The sequence below is a fragment of the Canis lupus genome, chromosome 1 (assembly GCF_011100685.1).
Source record: "Canis lupus familiaris isolate Mischka breed German Shepherd chromosome 1, alternate assembly UU_Cfam_GSD_1.0, whole genome shotgun sequence".
Classification (NCBI taxonomy): Eukaryota; Metazoa; Chordata; class Mammalia; order Carnivora; family Canidae; genus Canis; species Canis lupus.
The window spans coordinates 24,184,014-24,210,531 of record NC_049222.1 but is presented as its reverse complement, the minus strand read 5'-3'; the positions used below and the strand labels follow the sequence as shown (position 1 = coordinate 24,210,531).

General features: G+C 51.1%; 1 protein-coding gene across 2 annotated transcripts; it reads right to left on the bottom strand.

The window, feature by feature from the left end:
• Window positions 1–5,290: 5,290 nt before the first annotated feature.
• MRO (maestro) lies at window positions 5,291–25,741 on the bottom strand. 2 transcript variants are annotated; one of them, XM_038525998.1, is made up of 7 exons: window positions 25,505–25,739; window positions 16,886–16,988; window positions 15,649–15,795; window positions 14,402–14,584; window positions 11,080–11,235; window positions 10,155–10,262; window positions 5,291–7,835 (listed from the first exon to the last, which is right to left on the bottom strand). In XM_038525998.1, the coding sequence occupies exons 2-7, from the start codon at window positions 16,982–16,984 to the stop codon at window positions 7,824–7,826; spliced, it is 705 nt and encodes a 234-aa protein (XP_038381926.1). In that variant the 5' UTR covers window positions 16,985–16,988; window positions 25,505–25,739; the 3' UTR covers window positions 5,291–7,823. The 2 variants fall into 2 exon arrangements, with proteins under 2 accessions (XP_038381926.1, XP_038381925.1); XM_038525997.1 differs by lacking the exon at window positions 5,291–7,835 and adding an exon at window positions 8,817–9,837 and having other exon boundaries at window positions 25,505–25,741.
• Window positions 25,742–26,518: the final 777 nt, after the last annotated feature.

The following is a 26,518-nucleotide window of genomic DNA, read 5'->3' as shown; positions in this document are numbered from 1 at the left end:
GCCGCGGTCGCCGAGGTCCCCGAGGGAGCCGTCTGCGGAGGTAGGTCGCCCGCGTGGAGGGCAGGCCCCTTCCCGGTGACTTGGTCCCCGCAGCCTCGGCCACTGGGCCTTCCAGGGCGCCGCTGCTCCAGGGTGGCTGGCGATGGGGGACCGAGCCGGGCTGTTGTGCGCCCGCCGCCTCCTGCCAACAGGCACAGCCCCTGCCCGCCTCCCCAGAAGGGGCCTTTTTTTTTTTTTTTTTAATCAAGATCTTATTTATCTATTCATGGGTGACCCAGAGAGACAGAGGCAGGGACACAGGCGGAGGGAGAAGCAGGCTCCCTGCAGGGACCCCAAGGGGACTCGATCTGGGCCAGGGTCACCACCTGGGCCGAGGGCAGGTGCTCCAGCCCTGAGCCCCCGGGCGCCCTGCCCCCCACCCTGGCCATTTAGCAGCTATTCACCTTCTAGTCCCAGCTCAGCCCCTGGAGCCCCAGTCAGCCCTGACAGTCCTGTGGGCAGGCAAAGCGGGGTGATCAGTCATTCTGCCTGGAAGGGACACCACCGAGGTGGTGCGCCTGTGACAGGCCAGAGACCGATGGGTGCGGGACCCAAGGCCGTGCCGTGTTAACACCTTCCCCGGCTTCCAATGGAGCCCTGCAGGGAAGGGAGGGTGCTTCACACCCGCGTCCCCCACTCGGCTGAGCCACCTGCTGGCGCCCGCGGCCACAGTCCCCTCCTCCGGGGACATGCACGGCTAGCAGGGCACCCAGGCCCAGTGCAGCTCTCCGGGCAGGGGTCCCAGGAAGAGCACAGCTCCTTGAAGACATCAAGGGAATGCGCAGGGCCCGCTTGGCCTAAGGGCCCTGGATTCCTGACACCGTAGTGATGCGGCACCCCCGGAGCCCAGAGGTTACTTGTCAAATCTCGGGTGCCTCGAGGGGGAAAAAAAAAAAAAGAGGAAAAAAGGGGAAAAAAAAGAACCATTGGCTATGTTGGGCTGTTGCCATGGGTTGGAGATGGTTCAAAAACAGTTCCGCTGAGTTTTCCCTGAAGTGCAGGCTCCTTGATAAGTGGTGTGTGCCTGGAGGTCTTCCTGTCTGCAGCCACCCGAGCATACTCTGCACACGCGCACGCGCACGCACACGCACATGCACTCCACGGGTCCTTGGGATCGATGGCCTTTGGCAGAGTTGAGGTGTCAAAGACGTCAAGCAAAGCAACACGCTTAGATCTGGTTAGGAACGATGGTGGACGGTGTGCTGGCTTCAGGGGGCCGGGAGCGGGATCCCCGAGCGGGATCATGCGGGTCCTGGGCCCAGACTCCTCCTCAGCGCCGACGGTGACAGTGACGGGCTAAGGGCCAACAACCTGCGGGACCGCGGGCTGCACGACAGCGGCCCAGGGGCAGCCGACTTCAGGGGCCAGGGCTGCGCTTCCAAGGACGAGGAACATGCCTGGTGGGCCCCGGGGTGGCCTGTTCCCGGCTCACAGCTGAGCCCCGACATCCTCCCCCATCCAGCAGGGTACCCCACCCTGCCCCGCACACCCTGCAAGGGGGTCGTGGCCCCAGGTCTTTCCGGACACCCCACGTTTCTGTCCAGTGCCCGAGCCGCTCGCTGGGCTGGGAACGAGGCGAGGGGTGCCCGCCAGGGGCACTTTTAAGGACTGTTTTATGCCCAAGCGTGAGAACAAATCCATGGATGGCCACTCTCCCGCGCCGAGGGAGCCCCACTGACGGCCTCTTACTACAGAGGCCTGGGAGGGAGAGAAGCCCGAAGCGGAGCCCTCGCCCGGGCCGCCGGCCAGCCCCGGGCTCCAGCACTGGAAGCGTCCAGAAGTACAGACGGGAAGATTCGGCTGCCCTCGGAGGGAGCATGCCCGTCCCCCCTGGAGCCCCGCACTCCCCTCGAGCAGTGCCCTCCCCAAGCCTGCCCCCGACGATCCCACCAACACCGGGAAACCAGGGGTGACCAGGCCTCGACGCTCGGGCGGACCTCGTTTACTGACAAACACGTTTAAATCACATTTAATAAAAAGTCAGGTGCAGTCCAAGATGCTGGGCCTGCCTGAGGTTTTCTTGGGGGAAGGTGAAGCAAGGAGGCTAACCAAGAGGTACGTTGAGCCCAGACCTGCGGGGCAAAGGCCCCTAAGATTAAACGGACTTATCCATGCCCATTCCTTTATCTTCATGACAGAATCGTTTCCTTACTGAGAGTTACCGAGAAGTGACGCTTCCAAATAAAATAACTCAGCCATCTACACAGGAAACGCCTGCTTAAGACAGGAAACGGTGTTTGTTCTCTAAGTCATACAGTTTTTGTTTATGGGATTTAATGTACTGATTGAACGGCGTATAACCTACATCATAAAACGAGCTTGTTAGCTTTGAGTTCATTTAATCCAGGACCCTGCACATTGTGTAGATGGTCTTGCTGCTCAGAAAAATCTCAGATCCCTGGGTTTGCTCTCCTCGGGCTTCTAAGGGGCTGGTGAATAAATTGTCACTCAGGCAGTTTTAAATCCAAACAGACCAAAATTTTCACTCTCCCCTAAGAGAGTCCTAAGTATTTTGAGTTAAATTTGATCCCAGCATTAGAATAGTCCAAAGAAAGAGAGCCACGTCTCCCACAACTTCTGAATGTTACTCATCATATCTTATCAAAAAAGTTTAGATGTGGCTAAACCATACAGAACAGGTACAAGGCAAACTCGCACCCTGCTCCTGCCTCACATTGTAACGGGGCTACTTGTTACCCGGAGAAGCATCCTGACACAGAGCAATGCGTCATACCTAATTCTACCGTTTTTATTATTCTAAGATTTTTAATATCGATTGTCTGTCACTTTTAGGTTGGGGTCCATGTCCACACTGTGTTAACACCATCGCCTCCTTCCCCTGCGTCGGCTATGGGCCCCGCCCCCGTGCAGGTAAGCCCACCTGTCGCGGGGAGCGCTGTGCAGGCCCACGCCGGCTGCTCTCACCTGACCATCGCAGTGTCCTCCTCCCTTTGGACCAAGGAAAACCCTGAGGCTCCGAGAGGTCATGTGACTCGATGAGGCTAACTGGCACGAAGCAAGGTCTTCTGACACCAGTTCACAAGTCCTTCCAGCACGCGGGCCGTCACCTTTGGGACTGAACTTGTCTCCTTCTCTAAGGAAGCTGCACCTGCCAACGCGGTCCCGGTGAGCATTGCGAAAAGCATCGGCCTTCCTGTGGCATTTTTGCCCGGCAGGGGCAGGTGCCTCTAGCAGCATGGCTCGGGAAATGACATTTCAACTCTCTGATCTACGTCTCTGAAAAACATTCTCGTCCTGCGGGGACACCTTTGGGCCATCACCTGGGTAACACGTTCACGGGCTGTGGGGGATGCATCAGCGTGAGAGGCGCTGGATCACAGCAGTCGCGCCACAGCACAGGTGGGGTGCTAATTCCTAACAAGAGGTCGCCCAAACATCTGATGCAGACTTGCTACCAGCGTCCCAGGGCCGCCCAGAGGGACAAGCCGAGCCCACGGACGCAGCCCTGAGCGCTCGGCCGCCCCACGGAGCTCACGGGGAAGAACAATTGCTATTCTCATTCAGTCACGACTCTCATCCTTCTTAAAATGCATCAGGCCATTCCAAAGCCTACCGCCAAGTGCCCGTTTCGCGCTTGGTCAGGGCACCAGTGTTTCCGACTCCATAGATTCAATCATTCTTTTTTTTTTTTAAGTATTTTTTTAGACATTTTATTTATTTATTTGAGAAACAAGGATGATGATGGAGAGCACAGGCGGCAAGGAGAGGGAGAAGCAGGCTCCAGGCGATCCGGGCACCCAACACGAGGCTCGATCCCAGGACCCCAGGATCCTGATCTGAGCCGAAGGCAGATGCGTAACCGACTGAGCCACCCGGGCGCCCCAAATTCGATCATTCTTTATTGAGCACCCATGGTGGGCAAGGCTCAAAGCTGCGGTCCTGGAGACCTGCTGATGAACAAGAGGCAGAGCTGCCCCTAGGACTGCAATCACTCATTGGGAGGATCAAGGTGACACTCAAACCCCACTCCGAAAGCCAGAACGGACCTCGCTGAGGACCTGGGCAGCACCAAGAAGAGAAGAAACAGGACCTGGATCGCTGATTGGGGGTGAGGGGCAAAATGAACATTTCCTGAGCGTCTCTCTGTGCCAAGCACTGTGCAAAGCCTTCGATGCTATATAACTGAATCTTTGTAGCACAGCAACCCTATGGGTGGGGTTATTATGCCCATTTCACGGATCAGCAGACTGAGGCTTGGTAGGCTGACTTCCCCAAGGTCATACTAGTAAGTGGCGAAGCCAGATTCACAATGAGGAGGGCCTGACTGCAGGCCCCATCCTCCCAACTGCTCTGCTTTACCTCTACCTCTGGAAAAGAGGGGCATTTGGAATCACCCCAGAGAATGAATAGTGGATAGAAACAAGCAAATGGAGGATGAAGCATTCCAGTAGTAGAAATTTAGGAAGAGCCGAGGGAAATCATAAGCTGGTGTCCATTAGGAAGGATCTTGTATGTCAGGCTTGGGGGTCTGCTTCACTTGATCATTTAAAGGGGCGTTTGCAATATCAAACCAGTAAACGGGGATGCATCGCGTTTCTCTAGAAACCACGGTTTTTCTGAGAGCATTTAACACATAAGTAAACACAAGAACGAAACGCTTTTTCTGCTATGGTTATACGGAAAGAATGTAAATTCAGTAACATATCCACTGACAATCAGCCATAAGTCATTTTATTTGTCATCAATAGGCTAAAAGAATGTCACAGAAGGACAAAGGCACATACAGACTAGCGGGAGTGAGCAGTAATCACCCCCAGGCTTTCCAAAGCATTACCACTTCACACGCCAATAAGCATTTCATTTTTATTTTAAAGAGCATTTTTGCGTGTGTTCTATGATTACAAAAGTAATACATACTTATTGCAGAAAACCGGGAAAATGCAGAAAAACACAAATATACGTTGGCCTTATTTCTAGCACTATCTGCTGGCTGTCCTACGCGGCTGCTATTTCTCTGTAAAACACTCTGGTGCTTTTTGTAAGTTGTGAAGCCCTCCCTCGATTAATTGCTCCAGGAACTGGAATTCCACTGGCTGCTGCTGACAGGGAGTAGCAGCACTGGTTACCTGTTAAGAGTCTCAACTTCCTTCTTTGTCTTCTCTCCTTTCTCCTTTCCTTTAAGAAAGGCCAACCTTGGGCCCCTGGGTGGCTCAGTCGGCGGGGCGTCTGTCTTCAGCTCAGGTCATGACCCCAGGGTCCTGGGATCCTGCGTGTTGGGCTCCCTGCTCAGTGCAGGGAGGCTGCTTCTCCCTCTCCCTCTGCCCCTCCTCTCCAGTTTTGCACTCTCGCTCTCACTCTCGCTCTCTCAAATAAATAAACAAAACCTTAAAAAAACATTTTTTTAAAAAAGCCAATCCTGTGGGCGACTGGAAAGCAGAGACTAAGGTATGTGCAGATCTCCACCCTGAGCACTTAGCAAGGTAGCACCTGAACATACCTTTTCCTTCCTTCCTTCCTTTCTTTCTTTTCTTTCTTTCTTTCTTTTTTCTTTCTTCTTTCTTTCTTTCTTTCTTTCTTTCTTTCTTTCTTCTTTCCTTCTTTCTTTTTCTTTCTTTTTTCATTTATTTAAAGCATTTATTGAGAATGTTAGAGTGGAAGAAACTTCACATTTTCCAGCAGAGCTCCTCATTTTGCATACAAAAGGCAGAAGTGACCTTCATTTAGGATATCAATATATATTTGCTCTAGATCTCTAGATATATTCTAAATGTGCATTTTTGATTAGCCTTAGCAATTTCTTCGTTTCCCAATTCTTTCCAATTGTTTTGTTCACCTGTACATTGGGCATAAGATTTTTTTGGGGGGTCTATATTAGTACTTCTAAAACACAAAAGGAGAGAGTATTCATTACCTCCTCACCCAGTTTCAGAAACCCCTTTTGATCTTGCTTTAGGCATCTCCTTCCCTGCCTCTACTTTTCCCCCTTCTCTTTTGAAGAAAGTCATTTTACTTATGACTATTTATTTATTCATTTATTTTTATTTTATTATATATGTATGAGTGATAAGGCCTTTTGTTTTTAAACATACTTTCTGTGATATTATATCTAGCAAATTTAATGTATCATCTAATACTCCATTTTAATTCAGATTTCTCTAGCAATCAGTTTGTCCATACTGGATTCAATTTTCCACATTCCTTTGATGCTTATGGCACTTAAATCTCCTGTTTTACACCAGTTCTTTTTTTTATAAATTTATTTTTTATTGGTGTTCAATTTGCCGACATATAAATTCACTCACCTGTTGCATGTCTAGTGTTTAAAAGTAAGAGATGTCGAAGCGTTACCTCAAGATTGGCAAGTTAACCGGCGTCTTATGGAGAAAGGGATGCTTTAGGTCCACAAGCATAAAAGTCACCAGCAGATTGGTCATAAGGAGAGAAATGATGGGGATCCCTGGGTAGCGCAGCGGTTTGGCGCCTGCCTTTGGCCCAGGGCGCGATCCTAGAGACCCGGGATCGAATCCCACATCAGGCTCCCGGTGCATGGAGCCTGCTTCTCCCTCTGCCTGTGTCTCTGCCTCTCTCTCTCTCTCTCTGTGACTATCATAAATAAATAAAAATTAAAAAAAAAAAAAAAAAGAAATGATGGCCCTCATTTGACAAAATGGGCTTCTCCCAAGGAGAAGTAGCTTCAGAGGACTTCCTGACTTTTTTCTCCCAATCCACATTTATTTACCAAGCACCTCCCAAGTACCTGTGAGGTCATGTGACAGATACAAACTATAGAAGATAGGATCCTTCTCCAGCAGCTTCACTCGAACCAGAGTGGGAGAGACACGTAGGTAAAACTTTCAAATGAGATAAAACATGGTAAGTGGCATAAGACCGTTAGAATGTTCTGGGAACTCAGAGATACGAGCATCGATCAGGTCTTAGAGCACAGGTCAGATATACCCGAGAAACGTGCATGTGTGCCTGTGAGTGTGCATGGCCAGGCAGGGGAGGGAATTCAAAGCAGAGGGAACAGTCTGAGCAAAGGCAAAGGAGCATAAGAGACCAAGAAGTGTTGAATGAAGAGAAGAGCCAAGCTTGGCTAAAGCAAAAAGAGGAACAGAAGAAAGCTGGGAAGGAAGAGTGGGAGCCCATGGCTGAGAGCCCAGGGTAACAAACTGGTTTGGACTCTGTTCTCCCTACAATTTGCGACTATTTCGTCATTCAGCAAATGTCTCTCCATCATCTGCTACCTGCTGGGCAGGGTGATGCACAAGGTGAGATACAAAAAGGAGAACAAGGCATTGTGTGGTACAAAAGCAAGCCTTCCCTGGCTCCCGGCACACAATGCCGTGATAACATGCGTTTCTAGAAATAGAGTTTAAACTCAAAGAGGACTTAGTGAGAGCAAAACCAACCTGGCCAAACGACAAAATTAATGATAAGGAATCTCTTTAGGTTACTTAATGCTGAGGGACAAACTATCCCAAAAAGGAGTGATTTAAAACCGCAGTCATTTGATCAGATTGCTTACAATTTTGCAATTTGGGGTGGGCTGCGCAGAGGGAGCCCGTCTCTCTTCCACGTGGTGTCAGCTGGGGTGGCTTGCCCTCGGGGGCTGGCTGGATCGGCCAACTGGTGTCACAGGTCCGGACCTCCAACTCCGTGGCGGATTGGGCTCCTCAGCTGTCCTCCACATGGCATTCCATGCAGTGAGCTTGGTCTTCCCTCCAAAACGGTGATCTCAGACATTCTTTGCTCCTGGGAATCTGACGTCTTACATGGCAGCTGGCTTCACCCGGGGCACAAAAAAGGAAGTTGCCAGGCTCTTAAAGCTTAGCCTAAAATTGACACAGTGGTATTTTCAGCACATTCTAGTAGTTAAAGTGGATCACTAAGCCAGCCCAGATTCCAGTGGAGATGTCTATGCGGGGGCATGGGTGTCAGGAGGCATGATTCACTGGAGGCCACCGAGGAACAGTCTACCACTAACCCTAAAGTCAATTCAACGGCATCTTCCACAATTTTAACCAATGAAGGGGTTTTAAGTACACGGATGTCCCTATTCTAGAGCACACACCGGCCTGCCCCACTCTACCCCCGCCTTTTTGAATGCTAGCAAAATGCAGTTGTCTCCCAGGCCACTCGCTTAAGAGAACTGCATCAGATTCTAAACGGACCTTGTAGCATAGTTTCAAACAGGCCAACTACTGGGAAGGGAAAGAGGTCTCAGCTCAGAGCTGTCCCACCTGCTCCAGAGCCTGTGTCACTCCCAAGAACCCCTGGGTCATGTACCCCAGCTTCAAAAATAGGAAGAAAGAAACCCCACTCACGCCTGGCTCCTGCCCCCCTCCCACCATCTGCCATATGCTCTTCTCCCCTAGGAGACACCTGGGTCCCCATCCGTGTTGCACGGTCCTATCTCTGGAGCGCTAGACCAGAAGACTGAGCTCCTGGTGTTCAGAAGGACACTAAGATCTCTCTGCAGCTTTTATGACCCTCCGTGTTCTCCATTTCCCAACCTGGACACAGTCATCCAGTAGGGCTTGAACGCCAAGTCTGGTGATAATACGAGAATGTCCATAGGAGAAGCTGGGGAGGCACACCGGTTGGAGGGAAGGGGGGAGGGTCAAAGAGGTTTTTCTTGAAACTTTTTGCAAGAGCCACGTGACTCCTCATAGAACTGGAATTGAGCTCCAAAAAAATTGTCATAATTAGCCAAGAGGTGACAAGTAAAAATATATACTTAGATCATAAACTACATTAATAAAAATGTGTACTTACTGCATATAAAAGCAAAACTTCACTGGGTTAAATAGAGCTGGAGCTGAGGGGGCTTTTAAATTTGTTTAGTTTTGGGGTTTTTTGGTTGTTGTTTTTTTTTTTTTTTTTACATTGCTAGCCATCTGTCAATTATTCCACATTGAGGCAGAATCATGTGGTGATTGAATACAGGCTCCAGAAGGCAGGTTGTCTGGTCTTGACTTCTGGCTCCGTCATTCACCAGGGCATCTGGGTAAGCTACTTAGTTCCCTGTGGCTGAGTTTTCTCACCCAGAATATGAGAGTAATAATAGTGCCTTTCTCGGAGGGTTATTGTAAGTGTTACTTCTCACAGGGTTGCAGTAAGTATCAGGTAATACTCAGTGTCCAATAAACATTCTCCATAAACGTTACTTCTTATTCCACACGCTACTATTAGCCTGAGGTTTTTCAACACATGCTTTACAGATTTTTTTCTCTTTTTTAATTTGCATTATGATCTTGGAAGCAATGACTGTTGAGGGTTCCAAGAAGCTAAAGACATCCTCCAAACGACCTTCTTGGTCCCTTGGCCAACTCTAAATAGATCTTGCCAATAAAAGGTATCAATAACAAATTGCAAAGGATCAATAGCAGATTAAAAAAATCACTTAAGGTAATATTCTCCTGAGCCTCAGAAGTTAAAAATAAAATAAAAAATAGAAGATAGGTGACAAAGATGAACTTACGAAGGAAAAGTTGAGAAATAAGCCCTGAATCTACATATCCTTTAAATGTTTTAAACAAAGCATGTACCTTCGCATCAAATTCTTCTGGGGAGGAAATGAGATACATGAAAGCAATTTAGAATTTACTTAGGAGAGAATCATACAATTCCATGCAATTGCCATCAATTGTTCTCCCAGCATCCCGTTTTCTATTACAATCACGAGAAGCAAGCAGAAGCATCCGAAGAGTTAAAAGGGGGGGAAATACCAGCCCCCCAGCAAGGTGCTCTCACTGGAACAATTTCCCTGCTGCTCTGTGTTTACAGAATCTTATTTGCATAGAGGAACTGCAGGAGCTCTGGATGATAGTGGCTCTGAAAGAAATCAGCAAAAGTGCACGTGAGGGGAGGATTCAATAAACCTCCTTGACTCTACAATGAGTAGATAGTTGTCAACGCAGAGCGTGAGGACGCTGGATCTTCAGATTCTCAGAGGTGGAGATCAGGGTCTGCGTTCCTCTAACGATCTACACTGCATGTGCCAATAGATTTTGTGCATAATCCTCCGGGCGTTTTGTCATTTACATTGCAAGACGGGTCAGTTACGATCGGCACATAATTGGCCTGAGTCATTTTATGACACCAGGAGGGCAGGGATCTCTGGGAGCATTCTCTCCTGCCCTCTCACTCACCAGCTGCCGGCAGAGTTTAAGGTTCCGTTGTTCTTCCTCACTCTGGAAGCTGTTTTCCTTTCTTTCTTTCAGATACGGAGAACAGGCTCGAAATGTTGTTTTGCAAGCCTGAGAAAAACAGTATGACCATTCGATTGTCAAAGGCATTAGCGAGTTCTATAATCCAAGCACGGAAGGGCAAGGCACCCAATCTGTGGTCTGGGGGCCACTGAGGGTATGAAAGTAACTTCCAGGAAGTTTGAAGACCTCAACCTTAAAGGATGTTACCCCTAAAATGACCACATCTCTAACTTGGGGCTGAAGGGGAGAGAATCACTTTAGAGTTTACCCGGTTATTGTCCCATCAAAGAAGTTCTGGATTCTTTAATTCCTAAATTCTCTCTCTCTCCCCCTGTCTCTGTCTCTCTCTTGTGTGTAGTAACCTAAAGAAGACAAGTGGTTTGGTAGCACCTTTTGCTCCCAGTGGTTTTGAAAAATAGTCACCCACTCCCAAGCAGGCCTGATGTTGATCCAACCCTGTTAGGACATATTTCCTCTAAGAATAAGACAAAACCTCTCTAGGGGATTGAGAGGCTGTGAGTGGGAAATCTACAGTGAAAGAAGCTAATGGGCATGAATTAATGTTCTCATTAGGTGGGCTACTGCCCCACAGCTTAACCGCGTGCCTCTTGGCCCCCACTCTCCAGCAGCAGGTGCTGGATGGGGCAGGTGGGGCAGGAGCAAATGGAAATGTACATGCTTGCTCAGAGATGACACACTGGGCAGGCATCTCCAAGGATTCATGTGACCACACTGCTGAGTGTCCACAGCAGAGCTGGCGGGAACGGAGAGGGTCAAGCATTGCAGCACAACAGGGCAGCACCACAGCTCACTTGAGGAATGGCACCAAGCTCTCATGCACTCAGTGAGACAGTCACAGACTCACCGTGGCAACGTGGGGATCTCTGTCCTGTAGATGTATCAGGAGGGAATCTTGAGTCTGCTTAACCTGACTGGTGAAGAATTTCTTCCATTTCCGCCCAGCAAAAGCCGCCAGTTGCCCGAACAAGATGAAGGCTGAGTATCTCAGGTGGTCATTCTCCTGTGGTTCCCCAGGGAACAAAAGGACAGAACCCAGGTCATTACGGCACCAGATGCATTTGCGCCATCCATCGCTCTTTGTCGCTTGGTGGAGGGTGGGTCAGACCCAGTCTAAAGCTCTGAGCTAGCCGAGGTGGGGGCCAGAGAGGAGGCAGGCTGGGTCTTCAATGAGCGTCTTCCCCAGCAGACAAGACTATCAGACTGGGGATCGCTGTGCTAATAATCCGGCTTCCCAGCTCTGTTTTTGGAGAATTTTGGAGGTAGAGATACAAACATTTGGGTTTGTATGGGTCAAAATTCAAAATAATCAAATCATTTTATTAACAAAAGTAAGTCTCCTTTCTACCCCTTTCTGCCTGCCACTGATTTCCCTCCCATGAATGAACAAGGTTGTAAACTGTGTGTGCAGGGTTTTTTTTTTGTCCTTCCAAAAAAATTAAGGAGAAAAAGAATAAAATGTATATCACACAGTCCTTTCTCACATTTTTACACAGTGGCAGCACACCATGCTAGTGTGTTCACGACCTCGATTGTTCACCCAACCACCTATCTGGGAGCTCTTTGCATGTTGATACCTAAAGGAATTTGGGGTGGCCGCATTGTAATTTATTCAAGCCATCTCCTGTTGATCATTCTCAGTGTTTCTGGAAGGACATCTCTCTACACCTGTGGTCTCTGTTTCTCCCTTCTGCAGCAGAAATAACAATTGTATTTCTTCCCTGACACCCTGCCAACTCTCCCTGCTTTTAGTACTATTGGCTAATTTGTCCCTGATCGTGTGTCACTGGGTTCAGTCCTTTCTTGTTCTCCACTGTGAGCAGTCTGGTCCAAGTATCTCCCTTTCCTGATGAGGAGACCAAGGCTCAGGGCATTTCAGTGACTTGCTTGGAGCCGCACTGTCAGGTGACAAGGAGCCAGGGTAGTACCCAGTCTCCTGACCATTGGTGAAGGGATTTTATATCAATGTTTCCTGGTCCCATGAAAGCTCCAGGCAAACCAGAGAGAACCAAGCTGGACTCGGCATCTTCAGGAGTGAGAAGCAACTAGAATGGTCAGGGGGTGGGGGGCAGACACTCATCATTTTGTGAAGTATTTATTTTTTTAAAAGATTTTATGGGGCAGCTCGGGTGGCTCAGCAGTTTAGCACCACCTTCAGCCCAGGATGTGATCCTGGAGTCCCAGGATCGAGTCCCAAGTCAGGCTCCCTGCAGGGAGTCTGCTTCTCCCTCTGCCTGTGTCTCTGCCTCTCTGTCTCTCTGTCTCTCATTAATAAATAAATAAAATTTAAAAAATAAAAATTAAATATTTTATGTACTTATTTGAGAGAGAGAGAGAGAGCATGCACACTAGTGGGGGGAGAAGCAGAGGCAGAGGGAGAAGCAGGCTCCCTGTGGGGACCCAATGTGGGACTCAATCTCAGGACCCTGGAGTCACACTCTGGGTTGAAAGCGGCGCTAAACCACTGAGCCACCTGGGCTGCCTCTCCTCTGTGTTTCTGCCTCTCTCTCTCTGTGTGTGTCTTTTGTGAATAGATGACTAAAGTCTTTAAAAAATAAAAATAATAAAAATATTTTTTAGCACATAGGACACTTTGACAAATTGCTTTAGTGTTTCACTGTCCTCTGTTCCACCTATATGTGTGGGTATGTGCACGCACATGCACTCACGTGTATAGTTCATTTTTTATAGGATTTTATTTATTTATTTATTCACGAGAGACACAGAGAGAGAGACAGAGACACAGGCAGAGGGAGGAGCAGACTCCATGCAGGGAGTCTGACGTGGGAATTGATCCTCCGACTGGGATCACTTCCTGGGCTGACGGCAGACTCTCAACCACTGAGCCACCCAGGTGCCCTTGTATAATTCAATTCAATCCTACCCTAATGCAGTAAGACATACAAGACCCTAGCCTGCTAGGGACCTGACAATCATCCGACAGGGAACGCATGCACAAGTGAGCAACAGCACAAGACAGGTGGTCACGAGTGCTGTAATAGAGATAAACTGTCAGGAAATAACTCTCCACGAGTATTTCCAGGTTACTATACAACCAGGGCTTCCTAATAAAAAAAAACTATAGTCAATCTGGCTATTTGAAAAGTGACTGCATAGCACACCAGTCCTGGAAACTAAGACGGCACCTGCAGAGAGATTTAGACATCTTGGAGATATCTGTTTCCATTCCAGGGAGGTAGAGTAGACACTTTTCTCCCCACGACCACAGACATGACAGGCTTGCATTCCAGAGCCAAGTTCTCCCTGTCTCTCCAAGTGGGAGGAGAGGCAAACGGGCCAGAAGCTCCTATAGAAATGCCAAGTTCCATAATTTCAAGATTTCTCTTCCTCTGGTGTGGCGCAGCTCCACCTGGGGAATTAGGTGTGAGGAACTCACACAAGGTGCTTTGTGAGTAAGATGTCGGTTTCCTGTTCTAGAGGTATCATCTCCCCGTTAGAGGGTATGTGTGTGTGTGTGAGCATGTGTGAGTGTGTGTGTGTGTGTGTGTGTGGCGTGTGTGTAACTGCAGCAGGCAAGCCGATTAACTTGAAAGGACGGGATCCCAGAGTCCCCACAGTTTCAGAGTAAACGATGTATTGATGCCCCTCTGCTTAGCTTGCCTTGTCACCTGGCAGTGAAGAGTGCAGATCCTGTGGTCAGAGGACCTGGGTTCATATCCACTTACTGGCTCTGTGAATCTCGGGCAAGTCACCTAACCTATTTGTGCCTTGGTTTCCTCATTTATAAAGTGAAGATAAATAGTGCCCAACTCATAGGGTTATTGAGAAGAGTCTATGGGATAATCTAGGAAAGCTGCCTAGCACCGGGCCTGGCACACAGTAGGGTTCACTAAATGCTAACTACTGTTACATCACATTCGTAACAGAGCACTGAATACATGTTGGCACTGTTATCACACCTTCACCATCATCTCCATCACCATCTTCATCGTCAGGGTACATATATTCACTTCTCTATAACAACAAAAACTCCTCCTTCTTTATATGTCTTCCAAACCCCCAGTATAATACTTGTCTCTCGACCATCTCTTAGTAAATAAGTTAATAATACAGACCAGGTTCTCTGAGCAACACACCACCCAGGGCTCCCATTGCTAATCCCACCTCCACTTTAATAACCCAAAATTCTTCTGAATTTTCTCACTTACGTCATCTAATAAAGTCCTGGTCTGAAGAGTGATGTCTACGAAGAAAGAGCCCAAACTTTTCCCCTGGATCTTGCCCAAGATGATGGTCAGAGTCTTCATGCTCTCGTGGATGACTTCAGTACTCACAGGGTCGTAGAGTCCATGCACCAGCAGGTCTAGGACAACTTTCTTATACTTTCGCACCTGTGAACAAGGTTTGAAAAGCATGAGTAGCCCAGAAATTGCTCCCATGAGCTGAAAAGTGATCCTACCTCTAATCTTTCAATAACCTAGGACTTGGCCCGAGAGTGTGGCTTTCCTCAGGAATTGCTGTAACACCTCTCATTGAAATACAAATGTTTCCATTAACCTGACCCAAGAGCCAGATCTGTCTTGAAAAAAAGAACAGAAAAAGCCATCTTCAGCTTGGCCTATGAGCATATGAGGCCGAAAGGGCACATCAAGGAGTGTGGTAGGCCGGATGACCTAGGCATCTGAGGCACAGTGGTACTTTTATAGGGGATGAGACAAAATGGTCACTGAAGTGGACAGATAATAAAAGCAGAGGTGGGGGAAACATCTTTTACTAAACAGGGATAGACTATTAAAAAATAAATTAAAAGCACTGCAGAGGGTGATGTCCAGGTGTGCATTAATCGCATCTGCAGCTCTGCTTCCCAAGGCTGATAATACTGAGATGTGATGACCCTCAAATAACCCCAAATGAGCCATGCTTTGTACAATCTCCTTCCCTTGAATGTGGAAGGGACCAGTGACTTGCTTCTAGCCCACAGATTATGACAACAGTGACGGGACACCATTCCCGTGGTTACATTACATTACGTAAGAGTCCATCGTAGCAGGCATGAGTGATGGAGGCTCTCCTGCTGGCCCTGAAGAAGTAAGCTCGCATGCTATGAGAGGACAGCTTCAAGACGCTGAGGGCTAGCCAGCAAGAAAGCAGGAACCTCAGTCCTACAACCAGAAGGAGCCGCCTTCCATCAATGGCCACAGAAGCTTGGAAGAGGAGGCCAGGCTTCAGAAAGGAATGCAGTCTGACCTGCACCTTGATTGTAGCCTTGTGAGACCCTGAGCAGAGGACCCAGCCAAGCCAGATAAGCTCCCGGCTCAAGGAAACTGCTAGAGGATGAGTGCTGGGCCTGTGGTGATCTGTCACAAGCGACAGATAACCAGTACATGAGGCGCCATCTTTCAGCCCTGGGATACCAGGCCATGAGGGCAGATGACGTGCCACCTTCCCCTCCTACCTTGTCGGGGGTCTCACAGGCCATGGTGCCCAGGCCTCTCATTGCCATGTGACGCTTTTTATCGTTGGGGTCCCGGGCTTTTTCTGCCAAGATGGAAAACGCATTCTTCAGAGACTCCCGCTTCTGGAACTTCAGTTTCCAAGAGACCTGGGCAGTAAGCCAAGAGAGTATTGATCTGGGAGCGTTCAGAGTCATACCCATCCCAAGCCCAATCCCTCTCTCTAAAGAAAATCCTGTGTTGCCTGCTCAACTTAGCCCTTCTTTCTCTACCTAAAGACACATGATTTTTGCTGGGAAATCATTAGCTTGATCTACATAATGAAGAAAACAGATGGAAAAGGAAAGAGGTAGAAAAAAATAATGTAGGGCCAGGGGAAGGTTGGTTGAGGTAGGTTGGGGGAAGCAGAGGGACGGGTGCTCTAGGACCACTGAGGGTATGCTAGAGCTCAGAAGAAAGGGGGCTTTAGACAGCTGATATGGCTGAGAACAGGGATCCTTCATGGACAAGAAATGCCTGCTTCCATCTCAAGGCATTTCCCCAACCTTTCTTACTCCTCCAGCTCCTCCCATATTTTCTGCTCTACTTTGTGGTTAAACACCTTGAAAGACGTGTCTATACTTGTTTTCTCCAGTTCTTCTCTCCATGATCTCTTGACCCTTCTGCAGGGGGGTCGATGCCTCCCTAGTGGGGCTAAATCCAGGGTTGATTGTCAGTTCTCCTCTTCCTCAACCTCTCAACAACATTTGACTCAACTAGCAAAGCACGTCCACAAGCATTTCAGGGCACCTAACGGATGTCCCACCCCAGAATGCATACATCTGCGCCATTAAGATTAGGGGGGAAAAATGCATAAATAATCTGCTGGCGTCAGAACCAAGACATGCAAGATCCAGGCAGGGTCAAGAAAAAGCCACCTCCCCACCCTCCTGCGTAGTGTGGGGCTACAGACGGGACCACAGTCCTGTTCGGTGTTTGAGTGATTACCAAGTCTCCTCATTATTTCTCAGTATTCATTGTAGTTCATTCTATACTTTTATTATTAAGCTTGCAGCAAGCTAAAGTCTTCCCGGCTCATCCTGTTATCCTGTAAACTTTCTGCCCGTGTTAGGAGAAGTGTCATCAAGCTTTTTTCAGAGGACGCCTCCACGGAGCCACAGAACCAATGCAGGCCAGGCAAGCGCACGTTACAAGTGGCTGGTGGGGAGGGACCTCTGCTTCCAATACTTTGTGACAGACCTTGGAAAGGAAAGACATCACTGATGTCCGTTTCCTCTCAGGCTGGGTGGTGGCCATCGGCAGCGGCTGGCCCAGGGTTCCTTTCTCCATTTGGTCCATGGAACTAAAAGAAAACAAATCGTCATATGAGCTGCAAATACTCTTCCAAGCCTTGTCATCCACAAGCAGTGTCCTACAAGGCCCTGTGCCAGGGTAACAACATGAGGAAGCAACCTCCCTGAGGCCTGACCATTTGGAACCTGTCGCCTTGGTGAGGAGATGGGACAGTCTCGTCTAAAGATAAAGAGCAGGAGGCAATGCAGCAGGGGCACCCAGACGGTGTGTCGCGTGGTTCCCATCCCATCCTAGAGCCTTCTTGTACCAGAATCACCAAAGAAAGAAAATAAAGTTTCTGGGCCCCACCCACACAGATTCTCAAGAGTCAAAGTAAGAAAGTAGCCTGAAACTTCATGTTTTTTTAGTTTCCCAATAATGTAAACTGATACTGCATTTTAGAGGGGGCCTCAATATTATTTCTTACAATTTTGAAATGTGCATATCTCTCAGCAATTCTTGCATCCCACAGACACACTGCTACATCATATGCTCCAAGACCATCATATAGGATACGTACTATCACTTTGTAATGAACAACATAACGTCCTTTAATAGTTGTAACTAATTATTTAATATAAATAAGTTATACATATATATTACAACTATACAGCTACAGATGACCACAATGCAATTGGTAATATTTAGACTGTTGATCCAATCTGAGTCCATTTTTGTATGTGGTACATAGTAGGAGTCTAACTTCATCAGAACCACTAACTTTTGTTTTGGTTAAATTTTTTTTTCTTTTTTTTTTTTTTTTTTTTTTTTTTTTTTTTTACCAGGAGAAATGCTATTCAGGCAGCCGACTGCAGGGATTCTCCGTGGCTAGCCACAATAAAGTCACCGGAGGAACTTTCTACCTCCTAGTGCCCAGGCTGAGCCTGAGACCAAGTCCATCACCATCTCTGGAGGGAAGCCCGGGCATCCGTAATTGTAAAGCTCACCCAGTAATTCCAATGAGCGGTCACTGGACTAGGGTGAGTACTGACCAATCGCCTTGGTTTGCCCCACAATGCAGTGATTTATAATAAATATACCATTGGCCTCTGTCCCTCTTCCTGGCACAGAGCTCTTAAACCCCTTAGAATTTCCCAAGTGATGATAATGACCAAGGCGTCTTTTGTCATGTTAATGAGGTGACTTGCAGAAAGCCCTTTCTCACCAAAGGATGAAGCTGGTTGCCTGGGGAATAAAACCCATGGTTGGAGAGCCAGAAACTCCAGTCCCATCCTGTAGTCTTATTAGGCCAGAGGGGCTGGAGATTGAGCTCAACAGCCAATGGTCAATGATTGAATCCAGAGTGCCTAGGTCAAATGAAGCCTTAACAAAACCCCAAAAGGATGAGGCTCGGAGGGCTTCTGGGTTGTTGAACATGGGGAGATCTGGGGGGCATAGCACACTCAGGGCATAGAAGCTCTATGCCCTGTCCCCATACCTCACCCTATGTGTCCCCCATATGGCTTTTCCTGAGTTATATCCTTTTATAACAAACTAGTGACTCGGTAAACGTTTCTCTGATTTCTATGAGTTGTTCTGGCAAATTCATCAAACCCAAGGAGGAGAATGTGGGAACATCCCATCCATAGCTGGTTGGTTACAGGCACAGATGACAACCCAGACTTGCAACTGGCATCTGAAATAAAGGGAGAGGTCATTGCCTTGTAGGACTGAGCCTTCACCTGTGGAATTGTAGGACACCCACTCAGTATCTGTCGAGAACTGGAGAATTGATTGGCGCTTTGGGAAGAACACACAGGGGCTTTCTGGGACTTGGGATTTTGAGTGCTAAGATCAGGAAGGCCCCAGGCAGGCCTGGGCATGTTGGCCACCCTAGTTACTGTACTTGAGTTGCAAACGTATTTAAACACAGGTGGCTGAGCAAACCCCGTCCTGTTACACGGCTGAGCTTTAGAACATTTGGCCCTGACCTGGAGGTGTGTTGGGAGCTGGTTTCTCCACTGTCTTCGCGCCCCCACCCCTCGTGGTTTCTGTAATGCTCTCTTGGTCAGAAGACACTGGATAGATCCATGAAAACACCTCCTCGTCTCCAGCCCCTAGTCTCTATTTCTTCATCTCTGGCCAGCACACCTCCCCTCACTACCTCAAATAAAAGCCCAGGAAAAAAAATCACCCCACCAATTAGCAATATTTTCTTTGTTTGAGTAAAGGCATTCCCATAAGTTTTACATTACATTAAGCCAACGGTTCTCACCCTGAGCCTACACTGGAATCACCTGGGAGACTTGTTAAAACACAGATTCCCAGCCCTGGTCCGCAGAGTTTCTGAATCCGTACGTCTGAAGCAGGGCCCCAAATCGATATTTCTAACAAGCTCCCAGGTAATACTGGGGTGCTGCTGGTCTGGGGAGACACTTAGAGAACCACCGCATTAGGGGAAAGAAGCCACAGCATTACTACGCCAGTCTTCTCCGGAATGAAGGGATTTTCAAATTCACACTGAAGCAAAACACACTTGGTTGCTTCTTTTGGGGTTTTCTGCACACAACCTTCAGTAGGATCTTCAGTAGGACCTGCCTCTCGTTGGGTTGAATGCTCTGGATCAGAGTTGACGAGCACCTGGCTGCAGGTAGGAGACACTTCGAAGAAGCTAAATGCCTCAAGCTGAGGGCTGCTCACTAGGGAGGCACAAAGCCTCATTACAAAACATCTGGAATCTCTGTTCTGTGACATGAAAATCACACCAGAGGCTTCTCTGCATTAGAGACACAGAGAGAGGCAGAGACACAGGCAGAGGGAGAAGCGGGCTCCCTGCGGGAAGTCTGATGTGGGACTCGATCCTGGGACCCCGGGGTCATGACCTGAGCCAAAGGCAGACGCTCAACCACTGAGCCACCCAGGTGCCCCTGAATTTCTTTCACAATAAAAAATCACACTGAACAGGCTATGATCTGTACACTCTTCTTGGATACTAGTCTTAAATAAAAAGTTCCATTAAGGGGCCCCAGGGTGGTTCAGCATCTGCCTTCGACTCAGGTCATGGTCCCAGGGTCCTGGGATCCAGCCCCACATCTGGCTCCCTGCTCAGCGGGGTGTCTGCTTCTCCCTCTCCATCCGCTTCTCCCCCTGCTTGTACGCTCTCTCTCTCTCTCTATCAAATAAATAAAACCTTAAATTTTTTTTAAAGTTTCCTTAAAAAAGAAAACAAGCATAAAAGTTGCTTTGGGGTCCCAAAGCCCCTCACCTGGAGCTTTGTGGCCCATGAGCTTGTGGCTCCCACCACCCACCTGCATCCCTTCCCCCTGCAGGTCCTCCCTTCTCCTTGCCCACACTGGAGTCCTGCAGACCCAATCTAACCAAACAAAAGGATGATTTCCCCCTGTTGCCGTACGGGATCTCAGGAACATTTTAAACAAATTACAAATAACCACAGTATAGGGACCCAAAGATTTTTAGGTGTTCTAACCCCAGCTGCAAGCCCATGCGCCTCCACACTTTGCTATAGGGGATTAGGGTTTTTCTGGTTGGGTTGCTCCGGTCATCAAAGGTGCCCCGACGGGTGCGCCTGAGTCTGGGGGACCACCCGGCCACTTTGGAGCCAAAGGCATGGCTCTGCTTATGGCTTCAGTCCCGCCTGGGTGCATTCTTTGACGTGTTCTTCTTCCCCTGGGAAGTCCTGTCTGGGTGTGCTAATGGGTGTGCTAATGCCCTGGCCCCTGCTTTTCACCATTTCTGAGACTGGAGCCTGTCTTCATCACCATGTTGTGATTCTACTCAGTCTTCCCGAACAGATGTGGGTTTAGGGTGACGTAGAAAACTGCTTTGTGCTTTAGGCTGACACCCAGATGCCTCTGGAAATTTAAATCCCTCTGACTCAAAATATTAGGTCCATGGTTAACAATCCTTTTAGTGAAGCTGAAAGGTATATGATGAATGCCAAAATTACAAAACACTTTCATCGTTTCTTTAAAATAAGGGGAAGAAACTGTTAGATTTCTTTTTTTTTTCTTTTTCTTTTTTCTTTTTCTTTTTTTTTTTTTTTTTTTTTTTAGGGGGAAAGGGCAAGGGACGGGGAGAGAAAGAACCTAAAGCAGGCTGCATGCCTAGCGCTGAGCCTGACACAGGGTTGGATCCCAGGATCCTGAAATCATGACCTGAGCCGAAATCAAGCGTGGATGCTTAATGGACTGAGTCACCCAGGTGTCCCAGAACTGTTCTATTTCTAAAATTCCTCCCTACCCTGACCTTTGATAATACTACTAATAGCTACCAATTACCGGGCACTGTGTATGCCAGGGACCCCATTTAGCACTTTGTGCACCAAGCAGGAGGGGAAGCTGGTCCGCTGACCTCCGCTGAGCCAACTTCCAGAGCAAGCAGCGCTGCAGGCCCCCTGAGAACTGCACTAAGCCCTGCGTGGGGCTGACGCTGCCCTCCTAACTCCTGCTGCCCTGCTCCTTCTGTCCTGACCAAGAACCAGTTTCGGACACCTGTACTTGTTATCGTAACCGTCACATTTAATCAGTATAGAAATTGATGATGCTGGTCCCCTCCCCCCCCCCCCCCCCCCGCTGAGTCCCCCCATTCTTCCCTCACTCTGAGTGTCACGGGTCACCCGCACTCCATAGACAAAGCACCGCGATTCTGAGGCCCCGCGTGGTCCCTGGGACGCCCCTAGAGGGCAGCGTCACCCAACAGGATGGGTCCGGGGCACCCGCCCCCCCAGCACAGGTGCAGCTGCAGGGCCTCCCCCCATCCCGCCCCATCCCTCCCCATCCTGTCCCATCCCACCCACCGGGACAGCCCCCCTGTGACCCTTGCGCCCGCAGCTGCAGCTTTAACCCCAAGGCCCCTTTCTGCTCAAAAAACAAACACCATGGGTCCTGAAAGAACCGGTTTAAACTGAACAAAACTGTTGATGTTTTGGTGAAACACAACAAAGCAAAAAACCGGGAATAATTGTACTTGCACATTTGGTGGCCTCCCTCCCTCCTCTCACTCCTCCCTCCCCAGACTCCCCAGAAGTCTATCAGTAGTTATTTCTTGCCTGGCCTTGTGTTTGGCAAGGTGGGCAAATGTCCTAAAAGAAAAGAAGTTTCATTTTAAGCTCTAGCAGTTTATTGTTATGCTAGTAAATGTGTGTTGGATATTTCCACGTGCCAAACATCCAGGTGAATATTACACAAACTATCTCATTGGATTCTTACAACAAACCTAAGGATAAGTGCTTTTATTATGACCCCCATAGTAAGGGTGGGGAAACTGAGGCAGGGGGCGATGCGCTTGCCAAATCCAGAGCTTGCCAAATACCATGCAGTTAGCTGGTGGCGGACTCAGAATTCAACCCTAGGCGGGCTAGCGTCAGGGCTCAGGCTTGGCCACGATGCTGGGTTGTGGGCAACTTTGGAAAACATGATTAGGACGTACGTGGATGGACACTGTAACCAGAGAAGTGTGTCAGAGCGGAAGGTTCAAGGAAAAAGGACAGGGAAAGGACGGCGATGCCTCTGATAAAACAAGGGGGCCGAGGCCAACACAGAACCCTCTCTGGACTGGGCCCACCGCACACCAACTCCGACAGTGACAGGCCGCAGAGCTGAGGGGCCGTGTAGGAGGAGGAAACTGCGACGTCTTGCTCGAAAAAGGAGGCCCTAAATGGCGAGAAGAGACAGCAAGGTGGAGCAAAGGCGCCCCAGTTTTCCTGTGCGCTTGTGGAACAGAAGAGAGCCTTGGGGAGCGTGGAGTGGTGCACGTAGTGGGAAGCTCGAGAGGGAGAGGCAGAGACAGAAACAAGAGAGGAGAGGCCGGTCCTGGCGGGTCCAGGGGGGTCCAGGCCCCGGGGAGCCGGGGGAGCTGTGGGGAGGAGGGAGAGAGGCCCCTTCAGCCTGAGACCAGGAGGCCGTACCCGGATGGAACCCTGTGCAAGTTGAAGTCTTCAAATCAGCCTTCCTCTCCTTGGTAAAAGCAGAGGCGTGGGAACAAGACCTGGGGACACTTTCTTCCTGTGAACTGATCCATTTCGTACTTAGAGTGACTGCAAAGCAGACGAAATTATGTGAGGCAGCAGAGGAGGCTGGGGGAGGAAAGCAGACGCTGCAAGTGTGAGGTTCCCTGCAGGACCTCAGCGCAGACCCAGGCCTGCCACGTGCCCGCGGCATGGACGCGAGCACAGCTGATGCGCGACCCTTTGGGTTTAAAGGAGTTTTTTTTGTATTCAGGTTTTAAAACAGTGGACAGATAGACATTGTCTTCCTTACTTGCCAAATGGGAAAGTTAAAGGGCAGACAAGTCGGCCCCCTTTGGCTTAAAGCCACAGAGAAGGCCACGGGCAGAGCAGAACTGGTGCCCAGGACACGTCGGCGTCAAGTCCAGCCCCTGGACGCGTCCCAGCAAGGGCCCCAGTGCGCTGGAAGCCCCCGAGAGCTCCAGACCAGCACGGGCTCGGGACGTGCTCACGTGGCTGGGGACACAGCAGCGTTCTTCTGGGAGTTAAGGCGGAAGTCTCTGACAATTGGATGGTGACATATGGATATGCTGGTGACATGAGGTCCGTCGCGCCGTCCATTCGGCCTGTGGTTGAGCAGCTCCATTTCATTCCCCGCTACCACCTCTGCATCTGCCAAGGAGAAGGCCTGGGGCCAGGGACTGAGCAGCGAGGAAGGACAAGCTCTCAGTCGCCGCTGCCGATGGCAAGGGCGGCGGGCCCAGTGCACCTGCCCACTGGCCTTGCGGAGGAGGACGCTCCCCCATCAGATGGCTTTTGTCCGCAGGAGCGTCTTCAGAGCCCCCCTCCGGTGACAGCGCGGGGGGGTCTCATCGGGTTTCCCACCTCCTCCACCTCGTCGTCTTTGAGGGGACCTTGCTCCACCTTCCCTCCGGCAGGGAGCCGTCCTCCCCGAGAGCACCAGGCACCTGCCCAGTTCCTCCTTCCAGGCTCACGGAGCTCCTGCCTTCCGGCCGACCAATGCGGGGGGGACTCGGTGTGGGGAGCGACCCCAGGCATCCGCAGGCGCCCCAGCAGGACTTGACAAGGAGCGTGGGCCCAAGGGCCAGTCCCCGGTGTCCCCAGCGAGGGAGGGGGCCGAGACGCAGGTGCGCGTGGCAGTGCGAGGGCCCACCTGCCAGGGTGTTCCCAGGCCACCTGCGGGGACAGTGACCCGGAGCTGCGGGCCTGGGGGGGCCCTCTCCCCGCTCTGCTCTGTCCGCTTTGTTCTCACATAGAGCCGTGGAGCCGGGCTCTTTTGCTCTCACATCTTTGAGGGAAGTGGGCGGCGTTGGGGAAGCGCGGGTCGTGCTCCTGGGCCTCAGCCTCGGTACAGCCTGGCCCAGGGGAGCAGGGCCACAGGGAGGGCAGCGGAGGGACAGAAAGTGTCTGTCTCTAACCGCCCTCAGGCTCTCCTGCCCCTTGTTTTCTTGGATTTGTTACCTGACAGTCTTTTTTTGTAAAGAGTTTGCTTATTTCTTCCTGAGAGAGAGAGAGAGAGAGAGAGAGACAGGCCCAGGCAGAGGGAGAAGCAGGCTCCCCATGGAGGCCCGATGTGGGCCCGATCCCGGGACCCCAGGGTCATGGCCTGGGCCGCCCCGCCAAGCACCCCCCGCCCCCAACCGCCACAGCATCCCTGATGCCAGAACCAGTTCCAAGCCTGGCTCACCTGGCGGGACAGGATCTCCCAAAATGCGTCTCTACCCATGTGACCCGGACCCGGCCAGGCCTGTGGATCAGGAGGCTCAAAGCTGTTTCCCTTGAGAACGCCTAGAAACAGCCCAGAGGATCCAAGGCATCCACAGGGAAAAGCCACCCGGTGTCGGAAAGGTGTCCCTTTGCAGAAGGCTGCTTGCTCCATCCTTAGGCTGGCGTGGCCCCCCTGCCCCCCCAACCACCCCCCCCCCCCCCCCACCCTCCCCCCCCCCCCCGCCACTGGACTCAGGGCTGCGGCCCCAAAAGGCCGCTGAGTTTCCACCGCGCAGCTTAGAAATGAGGAGAGTAATGCTGGGTCCAAGGATTCGGATGTCGAGGGGCGCCTGGGGGCTCAGGCCCCCGCCTCAGCGTGACCTCAGGGTCCTGGGACTGAGCCCAGGACTGGCTCCCTGCAGCCCTGCCCTCCCCCTGCCGTCCCTCTCTCTCTCTCTCTCTCTCTCTCTCTCTCTCAATCAACTAAAATCTTTTTTTTTTTTTCCGACTAAAATCTTTTTTTAAAAAACAATTCAGACTTCGAGCCATTGGTCACTGGGCTCGTCTAGGGGAACAAGCCCCCGGGACGCAGCTCGGGATCCAGGGACTCAGGGCGGCATTAGCCCCGACGCAGCCCCCCAACCCCACCCCGGCCGCACTGGAGGACCCCCCGGGAAAGCGCGGCCGGTTGCCCTGCAGGAGCCCGAGCAACGAGCACGGCCCAGAGGAAGCCGATGCCGAACAGATGCCAAGCGAGGCTTGGGGGGCTGAAGCTCAGCCACATTCCCACCCGAGCCCTCAGCCCCGCAGCCCCACGCCCGGCCTCCCACAGGTGCCCTCGGGGCTGTAAGAGCCGCCAGCGGGCTCCGGGGCTCCCGGGCCTCGCCTCCTACCTGTGCCCGCCGCGGGGCCTGGGCCTGGACGTCCTGGGGGCGGTGGCCGCCGGAGCCGCCGCCTGTGAGCGAGCGTGTCCTTGAATGTGAAACACTGGGCGCCTTCCACCTTTATCACGAGACGCAGAGACGTGACGAGGCCCTGACACTCCCAGGCCCGCCGGGGGCTGCGGTTGCCGGGCCTGAGGACCCCAGGGCCAGGGGAAGGCTCCGCACAGCTGGGGTCAGGCCCGCTGGGGACCAGCCAAGTGAAGCCCCTGCCAGATGGTGCCGCTCGGCCCTGCCCTCTGGCCCCGAGCCTGCCAAGCCACCGGCCACGCCGTCCTCCCCGTCCCGGGCGGGGTCATCCCAGTCCCTGTCCCTCTGCCCCCGAGCCTGCTAAGCCACTGGCCGCACTGTCCTCCCCATCCCGGGCAGGGTCATCCCAGTCCCTGCCCTCTGCCCCCAAGCCTGCCAAGCCACCAGCCACACCATCCTCCCTGTCCCAGGCAGGGTCATCCTCAGACCCCTGCTCTCTGGCCCCCAAGCCTTATAAGCCACTGGCCACGCCGTCCTCCTCATCCTGGGCGGGGGTCATCCCAGGTCCCTGCCCTCTGCCCCCAAGCCTGCTAAGCCACTGGCCGCACCATCCTCCCCGTCCCAGGCAGGGTCATCCTCAGACCCCTGCTCTTCTGGCCCCCAAGCCTTGTAAGCCACCGGCCACACCGTCCTCCCCATCCTGGGCGGGGTCATCCTGGTCCCTGCCCTCTGCCTCCGAGTCTGCTAAGCCACCGGCCACGCCGTCCTCCCCATCCTGGGTGGGGTCACCCTCAGGCCTCCTGGACAGGAGGGAAGCTGAGAGCCAGGCATGGGGAGGGGGGTCACCGATGTCCCAAGGCCGCCCGGTGGGACCAGAGGCTCCATGTCGGGCTCCCTGTCCTCCCTGAGTCGTCTCCGGCTAGCTGTTCTGAGGACCCGGGCACTCGCCTCTCCAGGCCTCTCTTCCCCTCCATGGCTGTGCTCCCTCCCATCCCT

Excerpts from the sequence above, each read along its gene's own strand:
- MRO (XM_038525997.1), bottom strand. The coding sequence starts at position 16,984 with ATGGACCAAATGGAGAAAGGAACCCTGGGCCAGCCGCTGCCGATGGCC. Across the intron at positions 11,236-14,401 it reads CCAGGACTTTATTAGATGAC|GAGAATGACCACCTGAGATA; the intron begins GTAAGTGAGAAA and ends GGGGAACCACAG. Across the intron at positions 9,838-10,154 it reads TTAAACTCTGCCGGCAGCTG|AGCCACTATCATCCAGAGCT; the intron begins GTGAGTGAGAGG and ends GATTTCTTTCAG.